The 18660-nt window shown below is 38.9% G+C and overlaps 1 protein-coding gene across 6 annotated transcripts in view; it reads left to right on the top strand.

Moving 5' to 3' along the window:
• Positions 1-18660, top strand: part of npas2 (neuronal PAS domain protein 2) — an 81143-nt gene that overhangs the window by 44895 nt on the left and 17588 nt on the right. For all 6 annotated transcript variants that reach the window (XM_041801044.1, XM_041801047.1, XM_041801041.1 and 3 more), the window contains 13 exons: positions 756-954; positions 6747-6803; positions 8392-8546; positions 8711-8802; positions 9124-9213; positions 10634-10754; positions 11991-12104; positions 12259-12377; positions 14967-15049; positions 15125-15231; positions 15440-15587; positions 15676-15760; positions 15850-15976. In XM_041801044.1, coding sequence (XP_041656978.1) covers positions 899-954; positions 6747-6803; positions 8392-8546; positions 8711-8802; positions 9124-9213; positions 10634-10754; positions 11991-12104; positions 12259-12377; positions 14967-15049; positions 15125-15231; positions 15440-15587; positions 15676-15760; positions 15850-15976 — 1354 coding nt within the window. In that variant the 5' untranslated portion in view covers positions 756-898. The remainder of the gene's footprint in view (positions 1-755; positions 955-6746; positions 6804-8391; positions 8547-8710; positions 8803-9123; positions 9214-10633; positions 10755-11990; positions 12105-12258; positions 12378-14966; positions 15050-15124; positions 15232-15439; positions 15588-15675; positions 15761-15849; positions 15977-18660) is intronic.

The raw sequence follows: 18660 nt of genomic DNA, 5'->3' as shown, positions 1-18660 counted from the left end.
ATGGGAACAGAGGACATGATGAGGTACAGTGTTGAATGATTTTTGATAAACAGATTCTTATAATGGTATGAGTAGATAATTATTCAGGGTTGCACCTCATCAATCTTTAATTTCCATGAAAGTATTCCCCATGTAACGACCGCTCTCGTCTTAATTGAAAAGGATGGAAAATGCAATAACCGGTTGTTTCCCTTGTGGCTTCTTTTGTGTAACACTCAGAGTGGAACAAAGACAGACCCAAAAACTATTTAAGACTTGTACAATTAAAATCAACCACATGAAGAAAAACAGGAGTATTATATATGCAGACAACTCCATAAACTCGTATGCAAACCAAGGCTTCATCCTGTGAGTTCTTTGGTTACAGAGCTGTCTGCTCCATGGTGTCTTTCCTTACACAGAGGATGTGAAGGAGGTGGCTGTTCTGCAGACTCTTTTTATACTGGGTTATCAAAAGAGCTTACTGCTTCAGACCCTTTTCTAGGTCAGGGGAGCTCCTTCTGTGCTAAAACACTTCTTTAATGATGGAGTACTTTACCCAGGTAGCAACTAGAGATTGTTCATGCGCTTTACATTGTATTATTAATGGTTACTCAGCAAAACATTTATAGTAAAAACAGATGGCAATGGAAAAGATATTTAAGATGTATTTATATAGGTCTAGCGTGTGTATTCTTTAATGCAGGTCGCAGAAATGCCTGCTTAGTAACATGAATTCATGCAGTACATTTAATACAAGCTTTTTTTCTCCACAGGTTTTCACATTTCTTTGGTGGACTCGAGGAGGCGGTGGGCAGCTGGTCCCCGGTAGATTTTTCCAAAAGAGTGTCAAGACGAGGTCAGCGCGGATGGGACTTATAAGACTTCAGAAAGGGCCTGGTTGGGAAAGGGAGTGAGTATGGACAACCTTCCTGACTTTGGTGGCCCCTGTCCATCCACCCGCAGGGAATGGGAGTAAGTACCAAAATCAGAACATCTTATTAAAATTTGACTCAAATGCAGAACTGTTTAAAACTTCACATTTCCTGTCCTTGATACATAATTCAAATAGTTTTTCAGCTTTTGAATGATTTATATAAAAGTATAACATTTGCCAGCACAAAACAGGAGGAAACCTGAGCTGAGGTTTTTGTGCAAAGGCATAAGATCTAGTCAAACATGCAACAAGAAATGACATTAACAGGCATTAAATTCTACACAAGTCCAGTTATTGTATAACATGGGTAGTAAAGTTACCAATCTAGATTAATTAAGGCTATAAAAACATTAAAAAGCTTCCTTTACAGACTGTAAATGTCACTGGAAAGTAGTCAGTAAGAGGTTGATGACAGGGTGCCGGGATGATGCATTTTTGTGGGCCAACCTGAAAGTTAGCATTGTTTTTCCATGGGTTTTTAACTTTTGCTGGAAATAAGACTCATGGCAAAATAAAGGTACAGCACTTGCATGTTTTTTCATCAAGATAACAGATGAAAGCTGCTTTTTGAATTTTTGGCTGACTGATGTAGACAGATGGAGATTTAGAACAGGGTCAGCTTTATTGGAATTGGACAAGGTTTCTGTTTGAAATACAGAATAAAAGCAACAATTTAAGCTTTTCATGATGCCAACAATGTTCTCGCTTTACTGCTTCAGCATAAGTATGTGATAGTTATGGAGGAAAGTGTTAGTTATTGTGTCAGTGGTTGTATATAGTGGCTGCTAGTGGAGTGATTAGCTCGGACCTAGCCACAGTGGCAGTTTTGTCAGAACTGGTCTTTATTAGAACAAGGGGAAGAGAGTAACACTGAAAGCTTTTCGTGACAGAAAAGATATTTTCGCTCTTCTCCCATTCTGCTTTGGCATTGGTTTGTGATTGTTATGGGAGGGGTTTGCCAGCATATCACATGGCTGCTGCCGTGGTAGCTTTTAGCTTGGATGTAACTGTTGGAAAGTGGCAGTTTTATTGGAGCTGGACCACATTTTTTTTAAAAACAAGAGCAAAGAGCCACACCGAAAGCCTGTCTTGACAGAGGAGTTTTTGCACCTTTTTCCCCTGACCGGCCTTAGCTTCACCAAGAAGCTCTGCCATTAACAATCTAAGGCAGCGATCGCCAGTCAGCTTAAGAGTAGTGCATGCATACAGCATCATCTGTCTCACTCTGATTGGCGCGTCATGAATGTGACAGACAGAACGTCCCTCAAATTACCTTTCAAGAAATTTTTCAAAGGTTCTGCCCTTATCAAACACTTTCTATGGGACCCTTTCCAGATGAATGTGACATATATCCATTCAATGGATATTGGCGTGTCAGGTTAGCTGTTTACTACTGACAGGGCTTTATGTTTCAAACTTTTGGGATCCTTCAATTCTAAACTCACTCTCTAAACCTACTCAGTCACTCTGCCAAAACACACAATTCTGTCAAGGATTTCAGCAGGCATCCCAGATAGTTGCAGTCAGCTCCACATTAGGTTTTAACCTACTCTTGCTGTAAATGATAGCAGCAAAAATAAAAAGCTAATGCTAAGCTATAAAGGACGTAAACCATCATGGACAGACTTCAATTTTATTTACGTTTGGCATTGTGATGTATGATGTTGCTGATAAACTCTGTAGTCCTAGTTAGGCACCATAGTAGGGCACTTCCAGATGTATTTTACGCCGTAGAATATAATGTTAAAATCACTTTAGCTTGTGTTTTCCTCAGACCTTCTTACATGCATCCAACTGAATACTCACTTAAAATCACATTTTTTTGATAGAATGGAATTAGATGTGCTACAATGTTGATTTATTTCCAAGTTGAAGTTTTACTGAAGCGCTCCACGAAGAGCAGATTTTCAGCCATTAAACAATGAAGCACAACTGTTTCTTGAAGAGTAGTAGGGGTCAACCGATATTGGTTTTTCAGGGCCAATACCAATTATCTGTTGTTTGTGCGACTGAAAACTGACTTTTTGAACCAATATGAATGTATTATGATGTACAAAATGTACTGTACTACATGTGGCTAAAGAAAAACTGGATGATCAAAAGAATGAAGGAGAATAACTTAACTCAAGCTCTATCTGCATGAGAAAGTGCAGAGCAACACAGCAGCAGCAGGAAAACAGGAAGTGATGCTGTGCACTAACTGTTGGGGCTTTTCCCCATGACTTCTTGCCACACCTATCTAAGCTTTGCTGATTTACTTTACATCAGCAGCTTGGCCACACTGGTTTATGATGCAATGTGCCACGCCCAGAATGGTACAGCTCTGGAGCAGGGCCAAAGTGTGCCACGGTGACGTCACAGCGGTTCACTATTATTTGGGGTAACTTCTCAGACATGTTTAAGAAGCAACTGCTGCACCAAACCTTGAAATACAAAGAAACTTTAAAGTAGAATCAACAGGACCTTCTTCTTCATCTTCTGGTGGAACAAAATGGCGCTTATTGAAGCACAGCATCATCATCTCTAGACGCACCCTCAAATGAGTAGCTCAGTTGTGGTGGAAAATGAATCCACTGCCATGTAGAGTCAAACCAAGTAGAGCCAAGCCACACAATGTAATGGAAAAGCCCCATGTGTCAGTGGCACCCAGGCTTGAGTACTGATAGGCTGGTGCTCATGTAACAAGTAGTCTATCAGATTGTGTTATATGCAGCAAGACAGTTGAGACCGTGAAGACTGAAAATAAAGCCAGAGGGGAAGATCACACCTTACATTGGAGTCAAAGTACTGGAGCTCACTTTTTGAGCACTTATTGATTGTTGGTAAAACCAAATGCCGATACTGTTAATCGGCCAAATGCTAAAATATTGGCTTCAATTATTGTCCAGGCTAATAATCCCTCTACCTCTAAATATCAGACAAACATATTCACACATATATTCATAAAGAAATCTCTTCCCACTTGAATGTAATCAGTTGTACAATGATGATGGCTCTTCAGATAGGTGGGACTGAAAACAAGATGTGAAAAACTGAAACAGTTCATGTGGAATTATTCTGAAAGCTCCCTAGCTCCTCTGACACTGTTTCAACCACTGAGGTGTTTTTTTTTTTTTAAATTATGAAAAGAAGAAAGGCCTCCACACATGTCCTATTCTATTCATAGCTGATGAACACAGCTCTCTGTGCAACAATCTGTCATTATTTCTGGGAAATAAATGGTTTTAATAAAAAGAAAGACACACTGTTCAGCTCACACTCTGAAAAGATTTCAAACTATAGCAAAGTTTCTGTTCCAGTAAACTGTATAAAAGAAAAAAAGATTAAAGGAGATGAGTCATTAGGTGAAAGTGATTCTTGGAAGGATCCGGCCAGCTCTTAGCTTTATGTAATTGAATTTTGCAATCAGATGTCATTTGTTTTGGCAAATTCTAAGAAATCATTTAGTAAATAAGGGCTTGAAACAACTGAGAAAGTCTGTCTTATGCACTCTGAATAACCCCACTTTTTAGCTTGAGTACCACCATTTCTAGCTGTTTGCAGTGCCATCTGTGAAAGAGAACACATTTCTCACAGATGCCAAACAAGCAGTTCCATCTACAAAGGGTAATGAAGCATTTAAATGAATCACGATGCAGCTTTAATTATAATAACTGCACACAACAAGAAGTTACATTCACACACATAACAAGGGAAGCAAGGACATGTTCCATTTTCTAAGCTGGATACTCACCTTAAAAATTAATACACAAACAAAAAGCTCATAAACATGGTGACTGTGCATCTCAAGCCAGTGATACCATGTATTTACTTTTCCATTTTCTAGATACAAAACAAGCCTCATATTACAGTTTCCCATGTAAAAAAGAAGCTTTATATCTCATTCACGACATACTGTTAGCATGCAGGCCAATGTGGCATTCCTTTGATTTTGTTTTCTCCTTTCTCTTTCTCTGCAACACATCACATGAGCTTGAATACAACTGGCACTGTAAGACATTAATTAAAACGGTATCAAACACCAGCTGAGTGTCAAACCAACCAAACACAATCAGAACCAAACTGGGACCTGATTAAGTGTAAGGGTTTGGAGTTGTAAAGTCTCATGGCACTGCTTAAAATGTCTCATCAGTAGCTGTAACATGCAGAGTAACTTGTACTGAACATAACCAGGTCAAAGTCTTATTTGGGTGAGGCTGTGTACATATACCTCAGAGCCTTATGACTGTTTATCTCCAAACCTGTGATAGTTTACACTCACATGTTGCTCAGCCTATCTTAAAAATTCCACAAAGAAAAAGTGACATAAATATTCAACCTGGGTAATTTGCAGAAATCTCTTGTTATTATTATACCATTTATTTAGTTATTTATTTAATTAAATGTATCTAGACAGGAAAACTTAATTGAGATGAAGAATCTCATTTACTAGAGTGTCCTGGTCAAAATAGGCACCAGCACAATTAACAAAGACACAGACATAAAAACAGAGCAATTACAATCACGGAAAAACCAAATCCTGGATCTTGGAGCAGAAGTCATCAGTCAAAACATCTACAACCTCATCCATCTCCGTCCAATGCCTTCAGTCTACCTGTAAAAAGATTTAAAGAGATCAGCTCCTCAAGACAGATTCCAGGCTGCAGCAGCATATCTGAAACTTCTTTTACCCATTTCAAGACAGACTTTTGTTACAGATAGCAAAAGTAAATTCTGTGACTGAGTCACAGAGCGAAGACGGTTCCCTCCAGCACTTTTCACATGAATAAAACCACACAAGTATGATGGAGGCAAATTTATCAAAGCCTTGTAAATAAGGACACGCTAGTGATTTAGGGTTAGAAGGGCAAAGAAGGCCACCCAACTCAATCATACTGAATACAATGATGAGCTGAGGACTTATAGTTCATTATAAAGCTCAATACCCTGCAGTACACAGTATCTAAAGATCACCATAATCAGTCAGACATAAAAGTGGCAGAAACAAGTCTTGTCTTTACATCAAAAGAAAAACAAAACTTATTCCTGAAATAAAAACCCAGCCGCAGCTTTACCTTCTTTATGAGTTGCCGACATAGTGATAGAAGGCAGGTTGAGATCCTTTTTTAGTTTGAAAACGTCATGAGTCTGATTTTGTCAGGATTCAGAACTATTTTTAACTCACACAGTATGTCCTGTACAGTATGGAAGACTTCTTGTAAGCGACAGAGAGCCTGATATTTTGTATAATCAGAGCAGTAAATGACAGAGTCATCCTCGTATAAATGAAACTTTGCATTAGGTATATTTTGACCAAAACAGTTGATAAAAAATGTAAACAGCGGCGGTCCCAAGACTGAGCCCTGAGGCACATCGTTTTAGAACCAGTTAGAACCAGAGTGTGCAGAGAAAACTTAACCCAAAAATATCAGAAAAGTTTTGCTTAGTTGAGGCCACAGTGATGAAAATATGGGAGATCAAGTCACTTAATCCAAGATTGTGGGTTTCTCGGAAAGCATCATACAACCTGCAGCATGAATTTGTCTGAATTTGCCCTGAAAGTCACTAAGGCAACTTCCCCATAAATCCAGCACCCACTGTGAAAGTTAATGTCCAGGAAGCACTTTAACATGTCACAGTGGGAAAAATCACAGATGTAAATGCTTTAGTACCAGTGTGAAGGTGCTGTGCATATGGAAAAACTTTACTTTACTGTACTTTGACATGCCAAAATTAATGAAAAGAGGTCAAAAATGCCAGAATTCACAAGTGTTATTATCATCTATTGTTTGGCACATTTGATAACACATTCTAAGAAACTACATTAACCTTGTGTCTTTCTATTTTCAAGCACCAACAGCTGCGTGGAAGATTTAATGGATGAAGATGAGAAAGACAGGGCTAAAAGGTATCCAGTTCATAATTTTTCAATGTGTTTTTACATGTTAAAACCCTTTGTTCACATGTGAGTTTAAATGTTCATGCTGTGTACACTTAGTGGTGTTTTTTGTGCTCACAGTACACTTGACCGCTGTGTCAGAGCGCTTGTGGTGCTTACTGTTTCTAGGCTCCTAGAGCAGATTTTACCGGCTCATTTTTCATGATTTTTAAGCTTGATTTGATAAACTAAGAGATGTTTCTTGTGACTGGAATTTGTCCTTGTGGTTCATAGCACAGTGGCCTGTCATTACTAACCTTACAACAAACCTAAGCAACAGATTTTTTTATCACTTTATAGAGACTTTAAGAACAATGGTATGGGCTTGATAAATCAACATTTATAGATAAATTGATTGGTGATAACAATCTGTTGAGTGAGCACAGGGTAAGAAAAAACAGCTGACACCAAGCTGTGCCCAGGAGTAGGGCCAGTGGTGATTATTAGTCGATCATGAGACTGATACTGATATTTGGAATCGATATGCATTTGTGATGACAAACAAAATGTAATTAATGTGACAAAAGTAACGTTACAAGTTAGAAATTCGGGAAAATAAACAATTAAGCACTACCTCTGTCAACATGAGAAACAGCACAGAGCAACACTGTAGCAGCAGGAAACAGGAAGTGATGTCATACACTCCCTGCCAGTGCCACCCAGGCCTCAGTGTTGATTGGCTGATAGTTGTGTGACATAAAGCCAGTCAGAGAGTGCTGTGGGTAGGACGTTAGGTGAAAATGAAGAGAGTGAAAAGGGGTAGCACACATTCAGATTAATTCATTTATCAATAATCTGGAGCCCTGCGATTGACTGCCCACCAGTCCAGGGTGTACCGTGCCTCTCACCCAGTGACAGCTGGGATAGGCTCCAGCCCCCCCGTGACCCCCAACAGGATAAGCGGGATAGAAAATGGATGGATGGATGGAATAATCGGGACAATAAAATGCCAGTTTGGTACTCCGCTAAATGCCAAACATCAGCATCAATAATCAGTTAGGCCAATACTGAGTCTACCCCTAACCAGAATGCTGAACAACATTGGTTTGGTTTAGAAAATAGGCTCTCCCTGCAAATGGATAAATGAAAACAGTTGGTATAAGCTTTAAAGGGACATTATGGCAAGATAAAAAATAATTATGAAGAAGTTGGAGTCTTATTTGATTTCCTTCTTGTGAATTCCTGTTCTTTGCTTGAGCCTTAAAGAGTTGTTTTAATCATAAAGAGCTGATTAATTAATCTGAAATGTCTATTTGAAGTGTGTTTAATTCTTTGTCACGCTCTGTCTTTTTAACTGTCTTTTTAATTATCTTATAGAAGAGCATACTGAGGTTCTGCCTGTTGCCAGGACTCATTTTTCCTCCTCCGTCTCATTGTTAGATTTCCTATTGCGAACTCTTTTGATTCTTCAGTTATTCTTCTCTCTGTGTGCGTCCTTGTCTCTGCTAGCTTTGTTTGTGTGTACTGACTCAACAGGCTATAAGAAATAAGTACATATTACTGCCCATAAGTCTGAGCTCCTTTACTTCTGCTGACTTGTGATTGTTATGTTTTGAAGGGCATCTCGCAACAAATCGGAAAAAAAAAGAAGAGACCAATTCAATGTGCTCATCAAGGAGCTATGCACCATGCTGCAGGGTCAGGGCCATCCACGCAAGATGGACAAATCCACCATACTGCAGAGAACAATTGACTTCCTGCAGAAACAGAAAGGTAGAAATATGTTGTTACTTTTTATGTACTACAGGTGTTCATGGTGAGAAACTTACCTAATGAGAATTATCTCCACCTTTCTACTTTATTTACTCATGAACTAAAGCACTGCTCCTCAGCAGAGTTGTGAGGTTTTTTCATCTCTTTGTCTTTGTGCTTTTCAGACATTACTGCTCAGAATGAAACTTGTGATGTAAGACAAGACTGGAAGCCTTCGTTCCTCAGTAATGAGGAGTTCACTCAGCTAATGCTGGAGGTAAAGCTCAGGAGGATGAGTTTGTGGAGCAGACAAAGCCCATTAAGCTCTGACATTGACTGATATTGATAATGGAAAAAGAAACATGATTTTAAAATTGTTGATGATGTGGTTAAAAGCTTTAATATAACAAAAGCATTGTTCAAAATTTCAGTTAACTGTGTTTGTAGTAAGGGCACTTGAGGTTAATGGGGCATAAAATGCTTATCTATCATTAATGTATTTAAATACTTCAGATGATGATAATATGAGACAGCTGAAAGGAAGAGGTTTTATTCATAAATGCAACTCCATAAAGTCTAGTTTCTTCTCTCCTTACAGGCCTTAGATGGTTTCTTGGTGGCATTAACAACAGATGGCAACATCATCTACGTTTCTGACAGCGTGTCTTCGCTTATTGGCCATTTACCGGTAAGTATCTCCTGTTCTCTTGCTATTGCTGCTTTATGTCATTCTTTGTATTTGTTTAGGGTTGCTTTTAACTTTCATTTTGCTATGCAGACACTTTTAAAAGGAGGTGTATTATTTAAATGTTTAGGAGAAAACATGGTTACTCTACTTCTGCAGCAACTAAAATTCACAGTTTCTGCCAGAATGCCTTTCACAAATGAACAAAAGGGTTGGTTATGAAAAAGTGAATACATTTTTTGGGGACTGTAAAGCCAACTTTGTGTTGATTCATGTTTCTGCATTATATGATTTCCTGCGTGTTAAATTGTCAAATCTGGAACCAAATATCAACTTTTCCAGCTGTTTCAGTTTGAAGTAACCTTTAAATGATTTTCCAGGTCAAAGAATACTCTTTCCTAGTAGGGCTTAAGTAAGCAATATTTTACCAATTATCTATTATGAAAACAAGAGCCAGTATTGTTTGCTTCAAACTGCAAACAGTCCGGCTTTGGACTATTCATCTCTACAGCCTCTATCACAGACTGTTCATCTGGGATGCTGTGTGTCAGAACAGAATGGAAAATACACGCTAAAAATTTGAAATGAAATTGGATTATACTTCATTTTAGGATTAGGGTAAGGGTTAGGATACCAAAAGTTAAAAGTTAAAAACCTGACCTGCAAAACCTGATTACAAAATGTTTGATAAAGCTGAGTAAACAGTCCGCTTATAGGGGAAAAGCTCGGCATCCATGAGAGCACTCTAACGTAGCCAGTGAAGCGTACTTAGCTAAGTAGCTACCATAGAAGCAAAACTCACAAAGTAGCTATGTCAGCTACCTATCTATTTTATCTATGTAGCTGAGTTAGCGTAAGCTACGTTTTCTAAAGCTCACATTGCTAAAGCTAACTTAACTATAGATAACTTAGCTACATTTGCTTAGTCTGTAGTGTTTAGAGTGTGGGAGTTTTATGGCTCTAATTGCCAGACTTTGATGATCTGTGAGAGTGGCCATCTGAGATGTACCTTCTGCTGGGATGCAGTCATGTCTAGGCATGGTACAAAAACAAACCTAATGTGAAAATGGCCTCAAACTGCTACACTGCTGACATTTTCTTTCATACTAGAATATGAGTCAGAATTTGTCTAACAGGTGACTTCACCACCCAATAAGAAACCTCTTTTTAATCATCACTCAGGTAGACTAGCCTGCCTGCATTGATGCAACATACCAGATATACCAGGGTTACTGGCATTGCTGCATGCCACATTACCTGCTGATAGGCTGGTGTCTGATATTAGCTGATACTGATGTTCATCCTAAGGACAGATCAGCGTCATCATCTGTATATCCTCGCTCACTAGTGTTATAGTGTCTCAGTCTCAGTGTTTCAAATAGCAAAACTAACTGTCGCACAATGCTTTTTCTTCCTTCACCAGTCAGATATGGTGGACCAAAATATCTTGAATTTCCTGCCAGAGCGGGAACACGGCGAGGTGTATAAGCTGCTATCATCCCACATGCTGATGACTGACCCCATTGCTGCTGACTTCCTGGACAGTGAGTATCCTACTGGGTGACCTCTTTGTGCACGTCTGGCCCCTGTCGGTTTCCGTTTGTGTCTCTCACATTTTAGGAGGTTAAAAGTTCAGCACTGTGGGAGAAATACTTCATACGTATTACTGTCCGTGTTTCTGCAAGTGCAATACTCCTGACACGAATAACTTCACTCTTTATTTAGAACAGGTTGCTGAATTGGGACCAAGTTATATAGGATTGCTGATTACTGTTTCTATGATTAGCCTTTTAGCTATTATTAGGCGCTAGCTTAGTATCATAGTTAAGACTCTAAATCACTGTTATGTTGGCACAGTAATCCAGCGCAATGTAGTATCTGGGGCTCAAGACTCTGACCTTAATCCTGTGTTACTATTGGGCTTTTCTGAGGAAGAGAGATGGTGAGGCCTGCTCTATTCTTAGAAGCCTGAATAGCAAACTGTCACAGAGCATTGTCTGAAGTGTTCATCACGTCCTGAGCAAATTTAACAGACACATACATCGTCTGTCTGTGCTGCACAAAATGGAAGGTTCTGCTTTTAAGTAAAATGATTCTGAAACATGTTACACAAAGAGGGATTTTAGCATCCCCCTTCTTTCTTAAAAGGGATTACCTGAAGTATTATGAAAGACTTGTTTGAGAAGTAACAGAACAGTCTTGACCTGTCGACCTGGAACTTTTTGGATTTTTGAGATTCTGTGGAATTATCATTTTTGTGTAACTACAAGAAAAAATGATGTGTGCTCCCATAGTTATTCTGCAGGAAATATAAACGCTAAGGTCAAAGTGCTCCATTAGTAAGTTTCTTTTACTGAAGAGATTTGACTTTGAGTGAAGCTTAAAGTGCATCTGTTATGCTGTCAGGCCATAAATCTGCTCTTTCTATTCTCCCAATAGATGTAAAAATGTATTAATGAGTGTATTAAAATATTACATAACCATAGTTCTGTAACCCTTCTCTCCCCTCTGGCTGTTTGAATACTTAATAACAAACATTTTTTGCCAGTTCTGGTAAAGTGTGATGATTCATAAGGTTTGAATTCTCCTCTGTTATGTTGCAGAAAAAAAATCAAACCTAAAGTTCTGATTTCTTAAACTTAGATTTGTAAGTCTACAGCTGAAAGTGTTATATGAAACACAAACACAGTAAAGAAGCATCTCATTAAGAATGCATACAGTTTGTTGTAATTATGCACGTCTGCTGTTGGAATTTAAATTGAAATCTGCTGTTTTTTTAGGTGAGGCACATATTGAATTTTGCTGTCATCTAGCCAGAGGTAACATTGACCCAAAGGAGCCGCCTGTGTATGAGTATGTCAAGTTTGTTGGAGATTTCAAGTTTCATAACAATGGTAAGAATTTTTATTTTGTTCTTGGGTCCTTCTAAACATTTACTGACATTTTTAAAGCCCTCAATTCCTCTTAACTTTGTGTAATTCACAAAATTGGCTCAAATAATATGGTATTTTTATGTAGCAAGCAACTGAATGCTCTTCTCTCAAACAGTGCCTACATCTTCTTGTAACGGACTTGAATTGACGTTACCAAGAACCCTGCAGTCGTCGCTGGAGGAGCAGGTCTGCCTCATTGCTACTGTACGATTAGTCACTCCACAGTTTCTAAAGGTAAGAGCAGCATAGATCTTGGAACTTTGAGCCTTTGTATGTCAGTTTTTGCCCTCTGTGACCCCAATATTCTAAAAAACAGTGGAAAGTGACTGTTGACATCTATTCGCATTACTGGAATTAAGTTTTTTTTTTTTAACTTAATGTACTTGTTTGAGTAGGTATGGAAATCAATATTTGCCTATTGCTTAAATGACTATGTTAATTTACCATGAAATGTGTACATTAATTTAAAGAGGACTACTTTCATGTTACATACAGTATTCATTTTTTTCCATTTCAATCTTGTTATGTTGCAGTCTGATGCTAGGGTCATTTAAAAGTCATTTTTCTCCCTTGTCAATCTACACTCAATGCCCCATAATGACGAAGTGAAATCAGAATTTTAGATTTTTTTGTAAATTTATGAAACATGGCTCAGATTCCTCCCATTACTTTCAGCCTTTACTAAAACATTTCTAAACCTTGATTTTAGTCCCCCGGATTGTTGCAAGGCACAGATCTGGGGAAGGCTACAAAAAATCTGCAGCACTCAGGGTTCCCAAGAGTACAGTGGTTTCCATAATTTTCAAAGGAGTTAGGCACAAGAGCTGATGCCGGGCCAAACCGAGCAATCGGGGAGAAGAGCTTTAGTAAGAGAGGTGACCAAGAACCTGATGGTCACTCTGACAGAACTCCAGATATCCAGTGTGGAGATGGGACAGAGTTCCAGGAGGACAACCATCACTGCAGCCCTCCATTGATCTGGCTTTATGGCAGAGTGGCCAGATGGAAGCCTCTCAGTGCAAAACACATGAAAGCCATGTGGGCTTTTGGGCAAGGGCTGCAGTGATGGTTGTCCTTCTGGAACTTTGTCCCATCTCCGCACAAGATCTCTGGAGCTCAGTCAGAGTGACCATTGGGGTTCCTGGCATCAGTTTTGTTAAAAAAAAAAAAAAAAAAGACTAAATAGGCAAAAAGGAGATGCAAACATACTGCCAAGTTGGCAACTATGTGAAATTGCCCAGCTGATTCGTTAAACATTTACCACATGCCATTTAGGAGCATAGATCACAGAAAAGACCTGCTGACACTTAAATATAAAGATGGAGAAGAATGAGTCAGACCAAAGCCATATTTTGATCTCTGTTATATTTTAAGGGTGACTGACTATTGGCTATTATAGTTCAGTTTGAATTTAAACCTTATCATGACCATCCTTTATTATGGGATGACTGAAAAGATTTTCTTTTCTTGTATTTTCATTAAAGAGCAACAATCCACCGGTTGGCCTGGTATGAAAAATTTTAGTAGAGCTGTTGGCATGCTGATAAATGTGTCTGTTAAAATGCCAAGGGCCATAGGGAGAGTAATAAGTCGGCATCATACCCAAAGTCTGCTGTCTCAATGCCCTTTTTTTCCAAGGTGCTGCTTCAATTAAACAAACTTGAGGTTCATACCTATCTTACTGACATTTCTTGACTATTCATAAAGGAGAGATCACAAGTTACTTGTATTCATTACTCAAAGGAGTAAATTTCATATGCCTGTACTTCTACTTGAGTACAATATTTTAGTATTTTTCCAGCCTCTCTAAGTCTGAAACAGGTGGTACTGAAATCCCTCAAAACCAGACAGCGTGACAGAACTGGTGTTTGATAACATGAGGGGGATTTTGTCTGCAGGATCACACACTGTAGTTCATACAAATCCATTGTGTCAGACTAACTGGAGATTAATTGTGACATATTGTACTCTTCAACTGATTACATCATTACATCTGATCCCAAACGTCCCCTGACAGTTTAAATCTGGACACTTGGCAACGTATCAAGGTGAATTAAAGTCACAGACCAAGACCTGAACTCTGTCTGAGGAACCACAGTAACAGTTGTATATGTACCAAACCTTGGAGCCAGGTTATAAAATAGCACACACCTGACTGCTTTGAATGGAGTTTAGGTAGCATGTTAAATATGGTGTGGACAAGTGTTTTTAAACTTGTCTATAAAGAGTAGACATGATATTTGTTTTCTTCATTTAAATCATATGAAGGGCAAGAATGAAATACTTCTCGAGCAATGTGACAGGTCTACTCATTATGGGTTTGTGCGCTGGAGCTCAGAGAGCAAAGGTGCCAGAGGAAACAGATCTTTTGGACAGGCCTCAGCCCTCCCCCTCTACTTATTCCAAAACTTAAAAGGCACTCATTACACTGATTTGCCAATGGAATGACTCTATGAATAACGTCTGGATCATATGGCATGGAATATTTTTTCCTGGATTATTAGACACAAGAAGAATCCATTAAAAACCAGCAGATTTTGAGATAGAATTCTTCCTTCTCGGATTAATTGAAGCAATCAAAAGCTTTGTTGACAGTAAACCATAGTATGTAAGGGTACTTCACTTAGGAAGTACTCAAAACATGCAAGAAGTTACACTAAATCTGATCATTTGGAAAGAAAAGTGAAAGGGTCAGCCTCCTACATGTAAAGCACCTGAATTCGTCAACTTCAAATGTTAATCATCTTGAAAAACCCTACAAGACTAGTAATTACTTTGCTGTGAAATTGTGATATTGATGTTCTTTGCTTGTTCTTTGTTTAGGATTTATGTAATGTGGAAGATCCTTGTGATGAATTCACATCCAGACACAGCCTTGAATGGAAGTTTCTGTTCCTAGATCACAGGTAATGCATTATTCTGATAAATATTTTTAGATCCTTAAAAAGGTTTGTGTCTAATATGTTTCTCATCCCTCACAGAGCTTCACCAATCATAGGCTATTTACCCTTTGAGGTTCTTGGAACTTCAGGCTATGATTACTATCATGTGGACGACCTGGAGCTCATAGCTCAGTGCCACAAGCAGTGTAAGTGACTGATCTCTACCTGCTGCTTTCTGCTGTTGTACGCCTTTATTATCACTGGAATATTCAGGAATCCATGTCTGTAAAAGAAGTCAGCTGCATGCATTGTGTTTCTGTGCTGCTGGTGTACAGAAACAGCCTTGACCCGTGACACCTGATCAAAGCGTTGATGTTTGCTCTTTTTTTCTCTTTGTCCTTTTTCTCTTCACAGTAATGCAGTTTGGAAAGGGTAAATCCTGCTACTATCGCTTCCTGACCAAAGGTCAGCAGTGGATATGGTTGCAGACTCACTACTACATCACTTACCACCAGTGGAACTCCAAACCTGAGTTCATTGTCTGCACTCACACTGTTGTCAGGTAGCTCTGATAGTTGTACCTGAAAATATTATACCTGCAAATTCAGAACTAGACTTTTTTCACATTCTCTATGTGTGCTGTTTCTTAGTTACGCTGAGGTGAGAGCAGAAAGGAGGAGAGCGTTCGGCTTTGAGGAGCTGTCACCACCAGAGATCGCTCCATCGTCAGTGAAGGTATGCTTCCCTTTACATGCAAAACGTGAGCTTTACAAGGTCAGTCCTGTACTCCAGCCATTGGTGTAAAACATCTGTGTATGTTGCAGGCTCAGGAGCTGTACTTGGACATCTGCTCCACTCTAGACCCTCCACGGGACAGAACCAGCGGCGCACATTCGGTATCCTCCCACAGCTCCCGGAAGTCCTCCCACACAGCGCTGTCAGACTCTGCATGTGAGTCATCCTCTGCTCCCTAAAGTGCTAACTCACTCGGGTCAATATGTGCAGAAATGTTGCTCCTGTAAGGCTGCAGGGACTTTTGATTTGTTGAAAATTTTTGCTGCCTTTAGAAATTATAAATAATGACGTTTTATTCACTGCAGTTACTGTGAAAACAGATAGTCCTTTTTGAGAATAATGACTGGAATTGTCCAGATAGGATAAAATATAAAAAGGCTCAGATCAAACCTCCACACAGAGCAAAAGTCGATAAAATATTTACTTTGATTTATGTGGGTGATTGTGCATTGATGATAAAATGTTTCCAAGCTTAGTTTAGCTTGTCCTGTTTGTTTGAGCCTCCAGTCTCTCTGACTTCTGCTGCTCTTCCACCCACCGTCTAATGTACTAAAACACTTTACTTCCATCTGCATGCTTATGAACAATACACAGTGTCAGATTTATTACAGCAGCTTTTCATAAACATGGCTGCTGTCTTCCATTCACCCACACACATATTCACTCTCATTATTTTCAGACATATTCATGAAACTCCATCTGTCAGAAACATAGTTAGTCTATTATTCTTTCTCCGCTTTTTTTCTCTGCGTCGGCTACAATGAAATAATATCCACTGAATGCATCACAGTTTGTGGGTTTAAGTCAGAGGCAGAGTGAGGTGGCAATCAAGGGCCAGTGAATCAGCAGGATCTTTATATAACCAGAAGAGACATGCCTTTCATAATGCTTTTCACCTCCAAATACACTGGAGTTGCTCTGCTCAGGACAAAACACTCAAGGACTAACAGAGGCCCGCTTTTAAAGAGGAAAGAATGAATTTTTGATTAAATTTTGGTTGTCAGAAATAAAGGAGCACTCCATTAATTTTATACAGAAAAGTCTGGGAAGTACTATTGGATTCATGATAATGTTAAATAAAGAGAGAGAGCTGCACCAGATCTGCTAGATTGCCTTTAGTGATGTCACTTGAGTCAATATTAGTTGGTGCTGAAGACTACAGGGGTGAAAATGGAAAAAAAAAGTCTTGGCATGGCAGCCATGCTTTTACTCCATGCCTTGACTACATTGCATTCAAGGCATGGAGTAAGAGTGGTAAAAGAAGGACTTCATCAAACCTTTCACATAGGATTAAAGCTAACAATGTGATGCTTTCAAGTAAACACAAGATACTCGTGCCCTACTAAAAGGATGAGCACTTAATATACAGATCCCTAAACCTAGTTAAGCCATCATCATTAGCCCCCATAAGTCAACCAAGCAGACGAATGGGCAGCAAGAAGCTAGCGCTTCGCCATGATTGTTAAGTGGGAAAAGATGTTCTGGCTGCAGACCGTTCATCTCAGACACTGTATATCTCAGTAAGGAAATGCTGTAATTTTCTCATACAACGCACAGTATTTCCACTTTCAGATATATATATTTTTTTTCTAATTTAACTTTATTCATAACCAAAGTCTAGCAGTTACAGTTATGTAATAACCACATGGCAAACATTAAAGACTAGGAAAAATTTCATAAATTAAAAAGGAAAAGGTCAGATGTCTAAATTAGGGATTGAATTAATCATAGATTTGTTTTAGAAGTAGTAACATCAACGGTGGCTCACATTCCCTTTGTTAACTTTAGCTAAAGCTAACATAGCTATGCTAGCTCTGCAGTTAACGTTACTACATAAGCCAATGGAGCTAGGTTAGCTTTAGCAACATGAAATCTATCAAATGTAGCTAAGGCTAACATAGCTAAGTAGTTAACATGTGTATGTAGCTTACAAGCTGCTTTGTGAGCTTAGCTTTAGCTATGTAGCTCTGTAAACTAACTATGTAGTTCCATTATCTATAGCTAAGTCAATTTTAGCAACGTGAGTTTCAGCAAATGTAGCTAAAGCTAATTTTGCTACACAGATAATGTAGATAACTACCTTACATGGATGCTTTGTGAGTTTCATTTTTATGTAGCCCCAATATCTATGTAGTTTACACAGCTAACGGAGCTATGTAAGCCGTTCTGGCTGCTTCAGAATGTTTTCAGGAAGGAAAAGGTTTTTTCCTTTAAGCAGACTATTTACTCAGCTTTATCAAACATTTTGTAAAAAAGCTTTTACAGGTCAGGTTTTTGACTTCTGACTTTTGTTTTCTCAACCCTTACCTTAACCATTACCATAAACCTAAATGGACATTTAATCTGATTTTATGTTTCTAAAATTTTAGCGTGTATTTCTGTTCTGAGATGTACGGCATCCAGGATGAACAGTCATGAGAGTGGTATACAGAAATGAATGGTTTCTGTCCTGTCTTGGGTGGGAACCCTCCTTCACTAGTTCAGGTCGTCCCACAACATCCAGAGGGCAGAACAGTGATCTCCAGTATTTCAGGGACACCGCCTTCTATGCTAACAATCACCATGCCAACACAGCAATATTCTCTATCTTACCTACCAAACAGCAACACCACCATCAGCAGACCCAGGCTACGTACATGCAGTCTCAGGTAGTGATTACTTCAGATCAGTGGCTTTCAAACTTTTTTTCCTACAGGACACACCTCAAGCCAGAATCTCAAGGCACACCATATTCATATCCATACAGAATAGTCTCTTTCACAAGTGCTACTGTATATTTAGTTGCTGTACAGATTGCTGGTTGTACAATTTCCCACAGAAAACCTAAACTTGCCTCAAGG

Source organism: Cheilinus undulatus, linkage group 12, assembly GCF_018320785.1.
Source record: "Cheilinus undulatus linkage group 12, ASM1832078v1, whole genome shotgun sequence".
Lineage (NCBI taxonomy): Eukaryota > Metazoa > Chordata > Actinopteri > Labriformes > Labridae > Cheilinus > Cheilinus undulatus.
The sequence above is the reverse complement of the archived record's forward strand: the minus strand, read 5'-3'. Positions and strand labels throughout refer to the sequence as shown.